This window comes from Stegodyphus dumicola, chromosome 1 (genome assembly GCF_044657685.1).
Source record: "Stegodyphus dumicola isolate Sdum_Otavi_A_Nest chromosome 1, ASM4465768v1".
Classification (NCBI taxonomy): domain Eukaryota; kingdom Metazoa; phylum Arthropoda; class Arachnida; order Araneae; family Eresidae; genus Stegodyphus; species Stegodyphus dumicola.
The window spans coordinates 184,338,861-184,359,850 of NC_140768.1; the positions used below are offsets into that span (position 1 = coordinate 184,338,861).

Consider the following 20,990-nt stretch of genomic DNA (forward strand, 5'->3'; position numbering starts at 1 on the left):
CTACCTAAAATAAAAAAACTGTGCAAAATTACATTTACACAGGTGGGTTATTAACGTTTAAACGTTTTTTATGTTGTATATTAATTTAGCGCGTTCTAGTTGTACTGTACTTAATTAAGCTAAATTGGAATTGTCTTCTGTAATGAATAATAAAAATTTGAATAACAAGCAATGAAATGGGAGGAAGTTTATTCTGTGGACCGTTTTGTTTTTGTTTCTTGTTGTGATGCAGAAGGTTTGATTTATTTCGCTTTAAATGAACTTTCGTGTATGGTGTATGGCAATGTTTTAACCATATCATGTCTATTAAGGGTACTTGAGAATAAATTGAAATACTACAGTAAATTTTAAAGTTTTAAAAATATATTTTCACTGCATGGACATTCCGACCTGTTTACATAGCTCTTTACAGCCCTTTATGTTCTCTCCTCTCTTTCTATCTCTGTAATATTTATCCTAAACACCATTAAATTGTAAGAAATTAAATAAGGCCTATGGAACTCCGCCAGAAAAATTGTTTTTAAAAGTTTCTAAAAATGGTTCGGTAAATCAAAGGGTTTGGGAAAAGCTGCTATAAGGTATTATGCCTAAACCTATAACTAATTTATTGTTCAGAGAAAACAAGTGCTATTTCTCTAAAATTAGACTAAACAAATGCTATGATGTAACGTCAGTTTTCTCTCTTGGCAAAGAGATCATATCTCGCAATACGCAGCGTTAATTTCTATTACTCCTTTGATGCATACGGCGTTGCGTTTATCTGTGATTTTTATTCTGAAAAATGCCACTTTTTCTGCTATTATAAACAAAAATAATTTAATAATATTGTCAGGAAAACTATATTTTGCATTTTATTCCACAGAAAGAGAAGTTTTATTTCCTTCTATTTTTCTTTTTCTTATGCTGCATAATTTCAGTTGAAATAATATTCTTCCGATTGAAATGCAGAATCTGTCCCAACATAAAGAAAACATCCTAATTATCTGGATTCTTCAAATATCCAGATGGGCTTTATTTCTAGTCCCGATACTTTAAGTTCAATTCATTCACCTCACGTTTAACTCTTCTCATTTTGCGTTTTGCTATTTATCTTTTTTTGTATACCTTATAATAGTTTAAAGAAATAAAATTTAAAGGTACCAGCTTACGTAGCGTTTTGTAATAGCTTACACTAAAAATTTAACTAAAAACTTTCATTGCTTCAAAAGTTTACATCATGTCTTAAATAGCAACAATACACCCTATCCATAAAAGTCATTAACACGTCTTTTATTTTGACAAACGTTGATTGTAGACATATACTTTCAGTTACAGAAATGTTTTAAATGATGAAAAGACACGTTTTCATTTTTAAAAAATATATTTGCATGAAATACGAAATTTTATTTTTACATATTACTCCGATCCCTATACTTATGTTTAGAAAAACAATTTACTCATTATCCTCTATACTATAAATAAACAAGCATGTCCGTGTGCTTGTCTTTTCTACAAACCAGCAGTGTAATTCTAATCTTGATCAAACTCGGCAAACTTAACCTTCAAAACAAGAGAAACGTCGCTGTCTTCATAAGATTTCTTAATAGTCAAAAATTATCCTAGGGGTCCGCACTCACATACATTTTACGCTAATTTCAAGAGCTTTTGATTCAAAGCTCGGCTATTTAAAAGCTTTGTGCTACCATTCTGCAATGCGTGAGATACTTATATTTCAAACATAATAAAAAACTCGGCGATATCAAAGAAGTGTGTTGCCACTCGGAAAATGCAATATATTATTTATTTTAGAGTTTAGTAAACAAGCTCAGGAATTTAAGAGAATTTTTTTTTTTTTTTTTTTTTTTTTTTTTTTTTTTTTTTTTGTTTTTGTGTATAATTCATGCAAATCTTGATGTAATTTTGCATACTTGATCTTCAAAAACTAGATAAAAGTCACTGTCTACATAAGATATAAAAAAACTACCTCACGGTTTATATTACTACCCACGGTTTATTGTGCGTTATTTTTTACAATAAGTACAAAAGTTATCTAAATGTTAAGTATAGGATCCGGAAGAAAGTATAATCAGTTGGATTTCTTAATATTTACAAAATTTATGTCTTTAAATTAAAAATGCTCAAAGATGAATCTTTGCATCATTTAAAATATTTTTGTGAGTGGAAGGACGTCTATGAATAACAGTTGCAAAAATATAGGCTGAGTAATGATTTTCGTGGACATCATGCATATTTACTGTTTTCGTAATTAGTCGTCAAGTTAAATGTTCGCTATCTTAACCTACACTGGTGTGCTTATTGCTGAACAATGAAAATATTACTACCTTAAGTCAAGCATCAGCATGAAACAAAAGTGTCTATAGAAAATACTTAAAAACACATATCAGGGAATAATATAAACGTGGTCTAATAACAGTGATAGAAGAAGCCATCATGCTTTTTGAAATGTTTTTATCGATAAGAGAATGAGCTGAATTGCATGTAATCTGGAAAATACAAATACTGTACGACAAAAAAAACCAAGAACTTCTAACCTACTTTTTTACCATAACTTAAATTCAGTAATAAAGCTCTCTTGCAAAGATTGTTCTTTCATAGCATTTTTAGTTTATCCACTTTTAATGTCGTTTAGTTTGCTTTTAAGAGGGCCTCAACCTCAGAAATGAAATAAAAATATACATGATACAGTGTGTTTGTTCTATTTGTTTCGAATATTGATTTAATTTACGTAAACAAACTAGTTTATTATCTAGATTAAACTGCTTTTAAATAAAGGCAAACTATTAATTTCCGCTAAATTATGATTGGCGTTATTCTTCCTTCCCGTTATTTTTTAACTAGCTTCTCATTAACCGTGGTTTAGAGTTAACCGCGAATCGGTGTTACCCCAGACTGCAATTTAAATTTTTGCTAATGAAATGATTTCTCTTAATATCTGATTTTAAATATATATTAATATATGATATTAAAATATTATTAATACATCTTTGTAAATAGCTTTTAGTTTTTTATTAAAATTATTATTAATTTAATTATGGAATTTTACTTGTATTAGTCCAAATGTAAATAGACAGTCTGCATAATAACAGAGGAAATGTAATATTTAAAAAGAAACGAAAGGCTAGGTTAAAACTTGTTTGATGCCAACGAGCAATGCGTAAGTATTTAATATTCACGGAAAAAATGAATTTCAAATTCACTTTCGTATGGTTTTCCGGCTATGAAACCAACTAGTTCGCCCACTCGTCTGCGTTGTCTGCTAATATTTGGACTTCGCGCAGATCATCTTGCGGAGCTGGTTATTGCAACTAACGTTCTATTATGGGCATTCGAAGCATTTATGCTTGAAATGTCTTTTTTTTTTTTTTTTTTTTTTTTTTTTTTTTTTTTTTAATTATTGTCTGGATCGTCTGCGAACAGAATACTAATCGCGTTCGATTTTTTTTTTATTTGTTTTTTTGTTTCCCTGCGTTGGGTTACTGAGTCACTAAGGAACTAAATACTATGCGGAAATGTGAATCTTTGCTACTATGAATTAATAGTGGCTGTTAAATCAAATTCGGTTCGTGAGAGAATCATTTTGTTGCTGGGGGAAATAATATGATTAAGGATGGGACTTAATTCAAAACTTCAAGTCCCATGAATCGTAAAAAAATTCAACATTCGAAATTCGAATATTCGAGCTTTTTGTATCACTCAAAACCTTCGAATCTTGATCTAAAATAAAAGTGTTAAAACGTTTTAACTCAAAACTTTGGAAAAATATAGTTTTATACTTGTTCAGCTGAAGCGTTATTTAGAAAAAGGAAAGCGCCAAAGCTGCAGATTTTAGTATAGCTATATCAGCAATCCTATTCATGGTGATTCCTCCCACAGTGAAATACTACACTTTTATTCTTTGAAAAGCATTTAGCATTCCATGTTTAAACTCTTCAGCTATTCCTCTTCTTCTGCATTTCTTTTTATTTAAAAAATTATGGTAAAATCTTAAAACTTCGAACTATTACTCAAATAATTTTCACCAAATTAAATTACGAAAATGAACTTAAATATTTAAGAGCTCAAATATGTTGCTTTAACGCATTTTAATGTCAACAGTATTTTTAATGTGTTACATTCTTGACTTTGTTTTCCATTAAAAACAGGTTTCGAATTTTCCTTTAATTAAAAATCTTTAAATATTGAGTCTCCGTCTTGCTCTTATTGATTTCCTGTGAAGGAAGGATATGGCAGGTTACAGATTTAGAAGATTTAAAAGAACCTTTCAACTTTCAGATTCTGATTTCAGAAAATATAAAATTCAGAAAACAAAAACACGCCTGTTTGGGCTTAATATAAAATCTGGAAGCTTTAGATCTTTTTATTACTTTTAAGTTTAAAAATAAAACCCTTTTGAGAAAGAAAGTCTCAGAATCCATTTGCAGAAATGTGTAGAATGTGATGACTTCTGTTGATGTGCTGATACAATTTTTTAAAATATTTGGCGTCAGATAGCTTAACGTAATTCCCAAATCACCTCTTTTAAAAATATTCAGCCTGTTTCTTGTATTCTAATTTTTCTCTAAAATATTTTAACGGCCATTATTTTTACACAAAATTTACACTTTTTTAGGTATAGCCGACACAAGAAGGCTGGAGAATCACTTGATCGGATAAGATGCGGAATTATTTAAATAATTTTCATCCTTTTCATCAAATTTTCATGCATTATGTAACACGGTTCAAAATTACTGATCCGGGCTTGAGTTAACATTAAATCTCTTTCTGCTATAATATAACTTTAGCTGCTTCCCTGTCCGAGAAACCAATTCCACCGAAGAAATTAATGTCCATTTTCACGTTATTATCAATGCATTTAACATAAAAGATTGCCCTAGATGGAGAGAAGGACCGATTCCACAAGAGGAATTACTTGGCCGCTTTCAAAAATAATGGAAAGCGACCTAAATAATTTTCACATCCGGTAGTTGAAATTAATTATTTTAACCGCACTGACACCTTTGGCTATATATCTGCAAAGTTTGGATAATGTGAAAATCTTTCTCCAATTTTAAAGTACTTTTTTCCCAATGGTTTTCTAATGGAATCTCGCACATTTTTTATAGGTCATCATCATTTTTAATTTCATTCAGTTTTTATAGTTCACTTCTCGATCAAGGTAAAAATCTTGGCTGATCAAGTTTAAAAATTCGGCAAAACCTAACATTCACTAGTCATAGGGAAATGTTGGTCCATCGCACACTGCTGAGCACAATACGTCTCCACTCGAAATTCAGAAAGAGAGAGAGACAGAAACCAGCGCAAAGAGATGTGTAGTACAGGAGTCCTCTTTGCTCATAGACAGATTTTTCATTTGATATTCAAAGCTCTCGGAATATGGTATTTGGTTTCTACAGCATTTGTTTTGGGAGCAGCAAAAAGAATCCTTGTGGCAACTTAGCAAAATGCCCTCGCTAAATTCTAATCCCTCCGTCTTTTGAAAACAGAGCTAAACCTTCCAGGTCAGAGCTGGAATAAAATCCCATTACTTCGTTGAGTGGTAGATAATCCTAGTCCTGAAGTATTGCGGTAGAGCTATTTCGAAAATCTAGTGTGAATTACTATGCAAGGCTCACGTTTGTGTTTTGTATCGCAAGAACTCCCCACCACCACTACACACACAAAAAAAGAAATATTTATTTGAATATGTGTGACAACAGTAGCTTGGCGTTCGTTTCTTGTTAATAAAATAAATAAATGATGTCGGTTCATATAGACGTAGTTTGCGTTTTAATAAATGAATTCTAACCAACTTCATATCTAAATTCCAATATTACTTCAGAGCTTACATATAACGTATAACTATGTCCCCCTACAAGTGAATTACCCATTGTGAGGTACAGAATCTTCGTCTCCACTACAGGAATTCTCTGACTCTACCAAATTCGCTTCGGCAAAACAAATTACCCTGTAAATATTACAAATCAAATATAATAAATCTCTTCGGAAAATTGCGCTCTCAATCATGCTAGCAGCTGTTGCGACGCTACAATGGAAAACGAAATGTATCTACATTCAAGCCTGAGAAAACACGAGTTTAAATATCTTCACTCAATTTACACATGCATTTCCTACTGTAAATATACAAGTTAATGTTTTTGCATTTTTAAGAGATGATTGCTTGAAAAGCTTCCAAATGGCTAAAATTACCAAAAGTCCTGAATGCGGCATTATATCCAAATAATAATCTATTTTATCATTAATACGGTAAAATAAACACAAACCTACTGAAAAACAAATTTAGTTTTTATGGTTGTTGATAGTAATAGGTATAAAAACGTTTCAAATCATATAAGTAGCATTATGCAGGTATAAGCAGAAAGGCCAATCATTTTGTGTGTACAAACGTGAACTTATGTATCAACAAAATATTGTAAATCCCATTTTAAATCACAGTATGCAAAATTATGTATAAAGTGCTCTAAATGCTTTTCTCCCAATCACATCATGAAGAAATGCTTCACAATATTGCAAATATTATATACTATCTGATACCCGCTCGCTTTGCTGGGCACACTATCTATTTGAATGTGAACCTAGACTTCCTATATGGACGAAATATCTAATTTCGAATTGATCAGGAAATATAGTGCCAGTCAGGTTTCGAACCTCGTGGTGGGATTCGAACCTCGGACCGAACTACCAGTGTTCAGCGACTTTACCGGTCAGCCGCTGGTGGGCCGTTAAATATTACGATATTGTACGAATATCTCTGAGGTAATTTCAGCATTTTTGTTTTATTTGTTGTGATAAGAAAAAATTTCATTCACTTTTCATCGGACTTGTGCATTCAATTTATTACGAAACCATACGCACGCAACAATATATACATATCTTCTCTTTTTAGGGTTTTCGTAATATTTTCTTTACCTTAAAAATGCTGCAGAACAATGAGGAATATAGTGTGATGTACAAACCAATGAATTAACTGCCTTTCTAAATTATCGGTAAAGTTAATGGCTAACATCAGGCAGTTAGGCAACTGGGGTCATCGTGATGCTGGTAAATGCAAGAATAACCGAAAATGGCTTTTATATTAATGTAACTAAATGAAATGGGCATTTTGAACTATGAGCTTCCACAATTCTGAAATCAGCAAAAATTGGAAATATCCTTTCTTTCCTACGCTGTAATGTTGGCGCCTTACACAAACTAAACACTGTCTGATAACGCTACTTCAGCATATCTCAAACCATACCTCATCCACTTCTTTCGTCTTATCCGTTACTGTTTTCTATTAAAAGTCAGTCTCGGTCTCTCTTTCGGCAAACAACGCTCTTAAATATTCAATGCCTGGCATGTTTAATGTTTATCATATTTATGCCATATATTTCTTCCAAGTATGTTTTCGTGAATTCAATTTAATTTTCTAAATAATCTATGGTTAAAAAATGTTAGAAGGATTCGCAGAATCTCTGAACTGTGGTTTGGACAGAATTTTACGATGTTTTTTTTTTTTTTTGTTTTGTTTTTTTTGTTTTGTTAACTTCCAATTGATAATAAAGTTAATTTTGCATTTTAACTAAAAATTCTGTACTAAAAGATATAACTCATTCTATGTTTTATATAAAATTTTGAAACATTCCTATTCCTCCCTATTTAAATTCTGTCGAAGAAACGTGTTCATTTTCTTTCTTAGACGTAACATACCAGCACATCAAAGAATGAATCAGCGAAATCATCTTATCTTGGACCATTCGATGACCTAAGCGATAAATTAAAATTATCTTTATCACTCACAAAGGATCTAAAAATCATGGGAATCATGGGAACGCTTTATTCGAGATGGAAGAGACGATATTGTAAAGCAACTCTGATATTTAAATTTCTTTTATATTTTTCTCTTTTTCCGTTTGCAAGCTAAACAAACTAAGACCTTTGGCTTCATTTAATTTATCAGGTCAAATACTTAAGTTTCCTCTGCTAAAATTATCAGACACAGGATGAGTATTTGTAACAAATACAGCACTTAAATATAAAGCTAAAGCATCCCATAATACATAATATCAGATTGTAAGAATTATGTTAATTTTATTAACAGTTACAATTTTGAGTTAAACTTCTTTCCTGTCAAACTCTTAACTTCAACTTACTACCTTCCGGCCAGAACGTAGTTTTGGAATCACGTCTGAATACATAATGAGAATGAGGAAGAGTGGTATTTAACCGCGAAGTTCTACTTGCTGAGTTAGAGAGAATCAGAGTTTCTGATTAGCGCGCGTTCGCCTTTTGGCTACTCTTTCTCAAAGCTGTTATTACTCTCGGCCGTACTCAGGCCCTTGATAGCTTCGCAGTCAATTAGCGTTAAGGGGCCAACAAGGTTAGAATCTTGATATCTTCGGCTATATCTCTTTAGTTTAGATTAGTTTTAGTTTATTTCTTAGCCTCTTAAGTTCAAGCCCAAGTGTCGGCTCTTATTGTACACTCCAAGACGGAGTTCTATGAAATCTTATTTGAATAATAAAGGGTTATTTATCCTTCCATCTTGTTGTTTCTTGTCACACGAATTTAAGCGATTATTCGCTTAGCAGTTCTTAAGATTCTTCACGTTCAACTGTAAATTAGCATTTACAAAATGAGGAACCCTATAAGATATATAGTTCTGAGTCTTTCAGGCAGTTAAAATTTTTTAAAGTAATTTAAGTGCCACTGAAACTTCAATAAACACAGAACTTAATTAATACGTGACGAATAAATAAACGGTGCATAAATCTATATATATAAAGAAGAACGTCTCTGTGTTTGTTCGCTAATAATTCAGTAACTACTTATAGCTACCGTCACCAAACTTTCTACAGTTCTTATCTAGGTTCTGGAAAAGGTCGACGTTCACTTTTTTCCAAAAAAAATGTAGCTAGTTAAAATCAGAGATATTAATTAAAGACACGGAAAACGATAATTTTCGCCCTCATTTTCCCGAGTGGCAACAGTTTCGCAAGCTGAAGATGAAAATCTGTTTTATTTCGAAAGTTGATGCCACTGCTCGCTTTCAATCCTAGAGTTTGTTAATAAAAAAATTCTAAGTTTTATGATGAAATAAAATTAGCATTGCCAAACATCAAATACATTATTCCCGATTCCAAAACTTCGTAGGAAGCCATTCAGACTGCGTACGACTTTAATCAGCCAAGATACTAATTAAAAACTCCGAAAACAATTATTTTCGAACTCATTTTTCCGAATGACAACAGTCTTGCACATTGTAGATAAAAATGCTTACCATTAAATTAATGGTAAAAATGATAATTACTTAATTTCGAAAAGTGTTGCTACTACTCGCTTTCAAATCGTAAAGTTTGGTAATCAAAATGTTCTAAGTTTTACAAAATCTATATGTATATATAAGGAAGAATGTCTGTTTGTATGTTTGTTCGCGTCATTGATTTCTAATTAATTATGATAAATGTTTTGCCACATTTAATAGACTAAAATTGAATATAAGTAAAATATTGGATGGAACCTGAGCTTTTACGCCCATTTGATTAGAAAGACGAAAATCAAAACTGCGTGCCACTGTTGCTGATATAATGAAAGAGATTTATTTAATTTACTATGTAAACTTTTTATGTGAATATCATATCGCATCAGACTGAAATATGTATGACTATGAATCGCATTTCTTGCATCGTTGTTAGAGAAGGATTATAGTTCTCTCTGTTGTTAAATGCATTATTCTCAATCTAACTTAACGGACATCGGGTACTTGTGCTACTACTAAATAATTAAAACAATTTTTCGTCATGGCTGCAATAAGCCATTTATCGAAAAAATATTCATTTTTAAAATATACATTTAAAATATGGAGAGGCACTCGCAGAAAACGATGATATTTATCCTCCTGGAAAGCGTCGTTTCCAATAACGAACAGAAGACGGAGCTTAACAGTTTCGTAACTGTCGCTTATTCATTTAAAAATAAATAAATAAATAATGATCTACTATAACCGTGATACACATAATATTTTGAAACTACTAAAATAACCTAAACGCATTTTGATGCTATTAGATTATTTTAATTATTTAACAGCGCTGCTGGCAACGTAAAAACTGCCAATCTCTAGCCTCTGAATAGTATATTTTGTGTCATTGCTGAAAGAAACATTCACTTAACTCTCTCGTAATGAGAAAACGAAAATTGGTGGTCTATACGTTTTTGAAACGGAAATGAAAATCTGATAAAAGAATAATAGTTTTAACAAATTATATGAATAGACATGTTTGCATTTGTAAAAAAATCCCGACAGGTTTTTCGTTTAAATTAGACAAATCACTAAAATCTACAAAAGCAACAAATTGTATTGCTAAAACTTGGCAAAAACATTATTACGTCAAAAAGTTTAACTTCTGCATTTCCTAAAAAACAGTGAACTAAACTGAATATATTCATGTTAAATTGAATATATGATATGATTATCAATTTTTCATGTCTAACAAAAACCATTATGCAGCATTAAGAGATTGACAAATAAAATTTTCTGTGTATGATGATAGTGAATGATTAATAAAAATATGTGCCGAAAAAATAATAAGACAAGGAATCATATAAAATTAATGATGGATACTCACTGCGTTTACTATTTCTGCTATACTTAATAAACATATACAACACACAGATATCCTGTAAAAGGAAACAGAGATATAAGACAATTAAATTATATCATTGATTACAACATTTAAGTTTTATAAATGTTTATATTAATAACACACAAAGGATAAACAATAAATTAAAATAAACAATAGCCATTAAATGCAATTAAAACAATTTATCGTCATGGCTGCTTGTTGCATGCATTGGTCTTGTAAAAAACGAACATAAATCTTTAATATCAATATATTACAACGTAAATTTGATAAAAATATACGCATAGTTCACAGAAAAATGCATTATTACATTTATTATTGTAAATCTATTAACAATTCCAAATATAAATTGCATTGAATCCTCTCGCAGTGACCCCATTTGAAAGAGACTAGCACTTTTGAGAAGAAAAATAAATACTTATATACTACATCATCAGTCTAAAATAATTTCTCCCATAGAAGAGTTCAAAGCGCCGGTATTAAAGACAGAGTCCACTGTATTTGGATCTTTCAGAAACAAAACTTCAAGCAATAACAGAACTAAACCATAAACCAATGCCATATATTGATATAAAATGTAATTAAAATATTAATATCACCACCTAAAATGACAACAGAAAATAAAATGGCGTAACTAATAATTTTGTATATTCATTCCATATCAGGAATGAACTTATTTTCGAACAACAAAACATCAGATTTAATGCAATTTTACAAAAAAAAAAAAAAAAAAAAAAAGGAAAAAGAGTTAAAGCAAATTTTTCTTGAATTAATAAGTTACAAAATTTTCGCATTCATTACATTTTGGAAGCATAGTAACAACGGACAAGGCAGAATGCAGCTCGTTGTTGCGGTAGCTATTAAAACATTTCAGGCATTAGATTTTTAATATTATTTTAAGCGCTCCTAATCTTTTGCCTTATAGTCCCCTCCCAATCGGATTTTAATCTGGTGATAAATTCACTTTATTGCAATCACAATGTGAACTTCTGACAAGAGTTTCCTTGCGTGTTTAGAGTCATCTTCAGCTTGCAAATTCAGTGAACATTCAAAAGCAGAACGAGCATCAAGCAGCACTAGCTCCTGTAAGGTCTCTCTACAAGTTGCTCCATCGATTCGACCTATTATTTGTATCAAAAAACTAGATTCATTTTCAAGGAAACATCCCTAGAATTACTACATATTTCACATAATAGAGTATGGTGTTTTGAATTACAGATGGAATTTGCAAGTCTCACATGATACATGTCGTTACTTTCAAAATGGATCCGTTCCTAAAGAGCACTTCTCGCCACTTTGAGAAGTCCATATAAAATATTTGGCATAACTTGTTCTTGCTTGGACTTTCGTCACAAATCAGCGACTTTTTCACTTGGTATTTTGGGCATATTATCTTTAGTATCACGGTTACAATGATCTAAACAAGACGGAAAATTACGATATTTTTTACTGTATATCTTACTCTAAAATATTAGCTAAAAAGCTCATAATAACATAAGAAATCGTTACTGTTGAACAATTATGTTTAAAGAATTCACTCAGTGTTATTGAAGATCCCGTTAAAGATATCTACAGTCTTTTAACGTATGCCCCATGATTCATATTTAGATGATGACATTTTTTAGATCTGTGGATGAGCTCTATTATTTTGCTGTTGTCAAAATTACGTGTAAATGATGGGAGAAGAAAGAAATACATAATACTATTTGAATTGATTTAAAAGTTGTGATTATAAGGAAAAAAATCAAACATTTTAAGACCTAAAATCTAAACTTTCACGTCAATTTAGAAAAAGTGCCAGATAACCATATAAACAGTATTATCTTTACTGATTTATTAGCATTAAATGTGATTTTATAATTCTTATCATGATTTTATTAAGATATTCGTACGGGTTCGTAATAGATTGAATGCACAAGTCCGATAATAGGTCAATAAAATTAATTTTTATCAAAAAAATATTTCAGAACTCTGTAATTTTCCACAGAAATATTCGCACAAGTGTTCACAGTTATCACACAGTAAAATCAGTAGTTACACTTCAAACTACTCAAAACGTTACATACAACGCAATGCAAAGCGCATCTAAAGAGAAAGCTAACTCTGATAACTCAGTTCATTCTGAACTAAACAACTCGCAACAATAGTAACTAAGCATCTGACGATCTCTCTACGGCCTTTTATAGTTTTCAACAGGTCGCGATATATTTCTAGTACTTTCTGCTTCTCGAGATTTCTAGAAAGCAATAAGAGAATGGAATTACGGTTACAGCTAACATAGTGGTCACTTACCTTTATTTAATTTCAGTACAAATTATCGAGATAACATTATGTTAAATGCAGGTGCCCCTGTATTCTTACTTTTCCGACAGAGTTTTCCTTAAAATTCGTCTCGCGCTGTACGGCACGGGGAAATAAAACATTTTTAATCATAATTCTATTACGATTAACTATTTAAATATAAAATTCGAACACTATTTTATAATAAAAAACTCGTAGTTAATTCATGAATTAATCACTTCCAGTAAGCCTTAGCAATAATGTAAACGTTAGATCAATATATATCCTTACTCTGTATGTCTTTTTTATTGCATTTATAGAGTAAGTTAAATTTTTAATTTAAAATACAAATTTATTTATTGGCAAATAATGCAACAGTATCGTGATTGCTGTATAAACGAGAGGTATATGTAATCGAAATCATTGCTTTTCAGTAGCCTGGCTGTATAATGCTACGAAGACTCATCTTAATCACCATGGCATACACTACCTACATTTGCTAGCATTAGAAATCTAGGAACATATATTGAATAAGAAAAACCTACAGTGCACGTTAACAATTTCTTTAATTATTAATTGTTTTGTTTTTTTTTTAAATTCTTGAAAGAAAGCAGCCAGACACTTTTGAGACTAACAATATTATTTAAAGTTTGAAATATTACATTAGGTACCAGATCCTGCATCAATACTTGTAACACTTGTTCTATCCGTATACTAGCAGTAGAAATAGGCTGTAAATTATTATAACTGCGAAGTGTGCATTACAGTTAAATGATTAAATATGACATCTTTATGCATCTTTTTTTCTTTTCAACATTTCTCTTATTGTGACCCGCAAGGGGATGATAATGCTGTAAACAGCGGCGGAGTGGCCGAAGAAATCGGCCCTGACAGAAGAAAATGTGCCGGCGTTATCATTGTCATCGGAAAATGTTATCATTGTCATCATCACCATCATCATAAAAAATAATTTTATAAACTAAAAATATACCTTTGTAGAGAAGTAACACTTTATTCATACATATATGCAAATAAACTACACCTCCTTTGATTTTTCGTTTATCCAAAAATCAAATCGATGTATTTTTCGTTTATCTCCGTCGATTCAATCGTTCGAGATTTTTGATCGGCGGGAAATTGTTCCGGCCAACCAGGCATCTGCCCGGTCTCCAGCCGGCCCTATCCGCCACTGGCTGTAACTCCACTTTCTTGATTCAAGTCAAACATCGAATTTTATAAAGTACCAGTACCTTCATTCCAGAGCCCCGTTATGAAGTTTTTTGCTTTGGCATACATTCAGTAACATTCCTGAACGTCCGGCATTCCTGAAGGTACTCTCATGCTCCTTTTATACATCGCATTGTTTATGATTATTTTATGGCGAAATAATAAATAATGATCTAAATACAGCATTTGAAACTGAGATTTAGCGTTTGTAACAAAATTTTAATTGCCACACTAGCTCTAGGAGTTTTAGACATTGATATTCTGAAAATATATGCAAGGAAGACTGAAATAATATAAGACTATATTGAGAAAGTTCTCACTGAACTTCTGAATAAAACTCCTTTTAGAACTAAATGAAAATGGAATACAGAAGTTGAAACACCCTGCCTTTCTATTCAAAAACTTATATCACTGGATATGAATGAAAGATATATCTTATATATTCATAAATAAATACAAAAAGAAACGTAATAAAACCTTTTATACTCGTCCTGCGCTAGCACTGAAGTAAAATAGACTTAAAAATTCTAAAGTAAATCGGAGTCAATATATAAATTTTAGTTAATGAATACTTTGTTATCTTAAAATCTAGAAGCCAACAAAAATTAGTACAAGATAATTAGACTGCCTTTATATTATACGTGTGATACTGAAAAATTGACTTTTGAACAAATTACAGTGAAAAGTAAAACTCTTCAAGGAAATAATAAAAAGTGTTTTTATAGATAATGGAATAACAATGATCTAATTTAGGTTTTGTATTTTAATATTTATAACTGGGAAGAATGTGTAATAAACCTCGATTTTCCTTCTTTCCATATATAAAGAATCATTGTTTAAATTCGCTGAGATTGCGATGATTGTATTTCTCATTGAAAACAAACCTCTATTTAGCTCTGAACATTTAATGAAGAAAACAAATTGCGCAATATATGAGTCCGATGACTTTGAGAGACTCATTAGAAGCTTCACTTAAAAAAATCTTGCGCAAGTTTGAAACTTTAGGATCACGAACAGTTTTTTAGGCTGGCTTTGAAAAAGGTGCGATGGTGAATGAGCACAGAGTAGCATTTAATGCTGTTTATTGAAAGTCATTTTAAAGACTTCTCTCATTGAGGTCATTTTTTTTAATCGGTTTATTAACTGAATGTTCAAAATTAGCCCTAGTGATAAACACAATAATTATTGTGTTTCAGAGGAGTTGCTATCAAAAAAGACAAAGAAAAATTCTTTCTGAAAGCAAATTTTAAATCAAAACCCTTCGTTTTCGAAAAGCAATTTAATATTTAATTACCTTTCCATGAATAAATTTTAACTGAAAACAGGGAACTCTACTGTGTATTAATTAATTTATTTATTATGCGAGCGATTTTCATGTTTTCCTTTATTTCCTTTTTAATTTATCGTATATTTCTACATTCCGATCCCTTAAATGCGTAAAGAGCAATAAATAATCGTAGGTAATAAGTGCATCTATAGCTGGTTGTTGAGCACCAGCAATGTAAGTGTGATTTTGTTTAACTCCATCCCAATTTTGATGCATAACATTTTCAACTGTTTAATGCCATGTCTCATAGTTTCTCCAGCCCTAAAGACTTTTAGAAATATGAATTTTAACTGCCAGTGCTCCGCAGTACCAGTAAATAACAGATCATAATTTTCCAAACTTTTCTGGCGTTATTTTTCACTCAGCGCCCTCCAATTTTAACAACGGCATATAAGATTCCCTATGAAAATGGTCTTTAAGAGCTGATTGAATATGAGTTGATGATGATGCAGTGTCTATGACAAAGTGCAATTATATAGCTTCGAAGCTGTCAAAGACAGCTTTTGCAACCTCGGTAGCTCTATCAGTATAAAGTAGGTCCACTGGGTCTTCAATGCCGATGTTAAACAGTCTGACCTGAATTGCTGGGCAGCTGAAGATGTGATGGTGAGACAGTGGGATGTCATCTGGGCAATGAGGGAAAATGTTGGTGCAACTACGCTGTCCGTCTGCAGAAATCCTCATCCCTTTTAAGTGATTTGTCCTAAGTCTGGTTATGATAGTCGATATGGCTCTGTCACAGTTCAATTCCGGGATGGAGTTTCCTTTAACTTGACCGATTAGTCTTTGGCTGGCAACTGCATTGGCATCAACGAGGGTTAGGCAGTTGGAATATGAGTTAAACCTTTTTAATGCTTGTAATACTAGTAGCAGTACTTCTACAGCAATGAACCGGACAAAAGGGACGCATATTCTTGCCATGGAACGTGCAGTGAAAGGACATGTTACATGCACATACTGGATATTACTGTATGTACAGACATACGGTCCTATTTTTAGAATTCTAGTCCGACATTTTGTAACTTGGATTTCCTTGGAAAAGGATAACCTACATGCACTTTAGACCAACTTGCAAGGACGGACCAATAAGCGCGACCTTCTATGATTCCTGTAAACACGCGTGTTTAAAAAATGCTGAGGCTACTACGTTTCCGGAGCATATTCTTCATGCCCACTTGCTTCTAAACATGACCATATTGCCCTCGGACCAGTAACGCCCCCCCCCTATATTATCTCTGCGATCCCTAGTGAGTAGCATCGCCCGAATTGGGAAACTGCGTATCAGCCTTCTGATCAGCACACTAAGAAAGACAAAATTTCTGAAAATTGCCATGAGAAAGAGGTATTTCCTTGATATTAATGCCAAAATCCCCGTGGTATTTTATACATGGATTTATGTATTTTTAATATATTGCCTTAACTTCCTGGATATGTTTCAAAATGTGCGTATATATACGTTCTTATAGGCATCATAAAAACTATTCTAGGCGGTATATATACGGCTAGGGTTAAAGTAACAAACGGCAATGTTTTACCCGATATTCGAATCCCAAAGCTTCGACGAGGAAGCTGCCTTCATTGATTACCATACAATCACGTACGATTTACATGCTATTGTTTTTTGTTGTTGTTACTAATCTGACTTGTCTGGTAATGGGCAGGACAAGTCCATGAGATTTATGTCAAATGCGTCTGTCGTTGCCAACAGCCTTGGTGACATATATGGGTGACAGCCCGACTTTAGATCAGTTCCACCCCCAGTTTTTATAGAGAGCATCCCGGGAGGGGATACGGATCAGAGGACTTTCTCCCCTCTTCCCCTACCCTCAATCTCTCGAGAGAACTATCGTTTCGCCACAAATTTAGAGTGCCCTATGCCGCACAGACACTATACATTTAAAACATCCAAGCCTTCTGCCGTACCGAAGGGCAATCGGTACAGCAGTCAGAGTCACTACCCACTATCCCAGTTGGGCAGCATTTACATGCATAAGCACGAACAGCTAAATTTTCAAGTGCACACTTATATTAGTAAATTTTTTCCAAAATATTGTCACTTATTCCTGGAATATTAATTCTTTCTATAGTTGCAGATGAGAAAATTTTCTCTGGAAATTTATGAAAAATTGTGGATATTGCATAACTGATATACCGTAATAGTAATCCAGAATGCTTAAAGATAACTTAATAATGATTAAGATAATGCGTAAAGATAAGTAAAGTACAACAGGTTTAAAAAAATTCTAATGACAGAAAGTAAGATTTAAGAAATAAGGTAGTATAACCAGTAATTTAATTTATAGGGAAATGATTACGTATGTTATTCATAATCTAAGGCTTATGAATGATCTACGACTTACGAGTAAATATCATAATGAAATATCATATCTAGATATAAATGATTACTTAACGAATCAAATCATAGATTAAATTTTCTTGTAAATACGATAATATTCCAGCCCAACAGACGATTTTAACGGTAATCAAGTGTTCAAATCCAATGTCTGAAAATGAAAACAACGTTTCCAGCCCAACAGACGATTTTAACGGTAATCAAGTGTTCAAATCCAATGTCTGAAAATGAAAACAACGTTTAAAAATATTAATAAATTCATGTAGCATAACCTAATTAATGAGAATATGATACTAGAAATAGTCTGACTACCAAACAGTAAACTTCTTCCGTGCAACTAAATAATCATGGGAAACATTCGATAAAGACACATTAAGCCATGTTTTTTACTTTAAAAAACAATGAACCAAATCTTTGCTTTGAAACACAATGAACCAAATCTTGTTTTAAGACACAGTCAGTCAGATTTCTGATTTGAAACACAATGAATCAATTCTTCACTAGGAGAAACAACGAACCAAATCTTTATTTCGAGACATTGTCTATCATATCTTTGTTTTGAGGCACAAGAAGCCAAATTTTTATTAGGAGAAATAGTGAACCAAATCTGTACTTTCATACACAATGAAGCATGTCTTTAATTTGAACTAAAACAATAATCCTTTAGGGACAAAGCCCCTTTGAACTAAAAATTTGAAAGAAGCATTTTTTGAAGAAAACGTTAAGACGTTTTAGTGCAAATATACAGGGTGATTCTAAATTGTTTTTACAAATTAAGAGGGGTGATAGTACTCATCCAGATGAGCAATTATTACCATAGAACATAGGGTCGCATTCCACTCTAAGGGGCAGAAAAGAGGAATATTAGAATTCTAACCTGAACTTACAACAGCGTTGGGAGAGCGAATAAACGAGACCAAAATTTGCGCAATCAGTTTAGTGAAAAACTCACAGAGAGTGCACGAAACGGATAAAACCAAAAACTTGGCCCAGACTTTGATGGCAAACACTCAAATGCACATCTTTGGTTCGCAAGGTCTCAACCTCGCAAACAATTGCAACAAGCTAATTATCTAATCAAGGGCTGAATATATTAACTAACTCGAACTTCCACTGTATGCCGAGATTGTATTTCCTCTGTCAGAATGCCGTACGCCATAGAAGAAGCTTCAAGTAGAATGTGCGCAGCAGAACAAGTCCAGGAGATCAGGAGAGAAGATGGCGAATAGGGAGGGGGGAACTGCTACCACAGTTTAACTGCTAAAAAAAAACTGCCAAATTTTCGGTTTTATCCATTTTGTACACTCTCAGTGAGTTTTTCACTAAACTAATTGCGCAACTTTTGGTCCCGTTCATTCGCTCTCCCAGCACTGTTGTAACTTCAGGTTGAAATTCTAATATTCCGCTTTTCTGCTTCTCAGAGTAGAATGCGACCCTATGTTCTATGGTAATTATTGCTTATCTGGATGAGTACTTTCACCCCTCTTAATTTGTAAAAAACAATTTAGAATCACCCTGTAACTTTATTCATATAGCAAAAGGTTTTGACAGCACAAATAGCACCTCTGTCGAACATGTTGAAAAATTATGCAAAATTAAGAATATAATCAATCAATATCTTTAGATCAAAATGCATGTCAAGATTTAGAAAATGGTACTGTAAATTTAAGCTAATGAAAGCATATTCATTCCATTTAATTTGTGCGTGCATATTCTGATAACCATGTTGAAATATAGAACATTTTATGGCATTATTGCCTTTACTGTTCAATATGAACAATTTTCTGCCATTGTTTCTTCATTTACGACATCACATACATTGCAGAAAATAAGTATATAGAAAGAATAATAATAAAAATATTAAATATCTGAAATAATATTTTATTTAAATTACACTGAAGGAAAGTTTACATATTTTTCATTTTATACGATTTTTGCATTTATATAAAATAGCCTCTGTGCTCGATTCGTTCCTATTCATATTGTTACGATATGCCCAGCCGCGATAAGATAGCTTCTCCGCAAAGCAGATTTAGTGCTGCCATACTTGGCGCTAAATCGCTCATTTGGCGACAAAGTTGGCGATATGCCACAGACGGATGGAGAACGTTCTGGTACGAATTCTTACCGGTTTGGCCCAGAGTGTTCGCGAAGGCAGACCGAAAGCTATATAAACCCTGCGTGTACGTCGAGTAAGAGAGTATCGTTAGTCTATCGAAATGATCGTCAGTCTAGTGTCAAGTTGGTCGTCGACTGTATCGCGAGTTGGTGCACCGAAAGTGTGCATGGTTGCGGCTATCGAGTGTATCGTCGAGTGCATCGCGAGTAGGGTCTCGAGAATACGTTCAGCTTCGACAGCGACTGACCGAGTCAGGAGCTGTACTCTAGTGCTTTGCCGTGAAGCTGTCTTCACCATAACAGCCTGATAGCCTAAAGGCTGTGTTGCTAATCGTTTCAGCGTGTTTTTTTTTTTTTTTTTTTTTAATTTTATTTAAAAACATACAGACTCTTAGGGAAGTAAGTTAACTAAAACATAAAAAGTTACATGCATAAATAAAACGAACAAAAGCAAAGAACAGCAATCTGGACTTCACGAAAACAAATAAGTTCACTAGCCAAGTCACTCCGAACATTTTCAAATCGTTCTGCAAGCATAATCTACGGCCATCAAATGTAGGGCATGAGAAAAATCAAATGTTCCACATCATGACGTACTCTTTTTGAACATTCACATAAATTGTTTGATCTTAGATTAAAACGAAACAGGTAACTTGCAAATTTACCGTGGCCAGATAAAAACTGAGAAACTTTTTTAAAATTTATAGAGAGGAAAGACTCGAAATGCAGTCTATGGTAAATAGAAGGAAAGAACTTTTTGGTGACCTCAGCATTACAAGATGAAATATATTCCTCATTCCACTTAGCTGAAAGCTTCTTATAATGAAAGGACTTCCAATAGCTCTTTGGAATACTAATGTTGATATCAATAGGTAAATTTAAGGCGTCTTTAGCTAAGAAATCAGCTCCTTCAGCGTGTTTGTCGGAGTTTTTCGACTACTGTAAACGTGTTTCTGGAGCTGTTCTGAGTAATACTGGCTAAATAAATTGTGTTTCGATACTTCATCAAGTGTCGTCGTTAATCACTCCAAATCCACGAACCCGTAAAATTTTTATGTCATGTGACAAC

The 20,990-nt window shown here is 32.7% G+C and overlaps 1 protein-coding gene across 1 annotated transcript in view; it reads right to left on the minus strand.

Moving 5' to 3' along the window:
• LOC118188606 (uncharacterized) overlaps window positions 1-20,990 on the minus strand; it is a 271,758-nt gene that overhangs the window by 233,916 nt on the left and 16,852 nt on the right. The window contains exon 2 of the mRNA XM_085823594.1: window positions 10,602-10,653. Coding sequence (XP_085679720.1) covers window positions 10,602-10,653 — 52 coding nt within the window. The remainder of the gene's footprint in view (window positions 1-10,601; window positions 10,654-20,990) is intronic.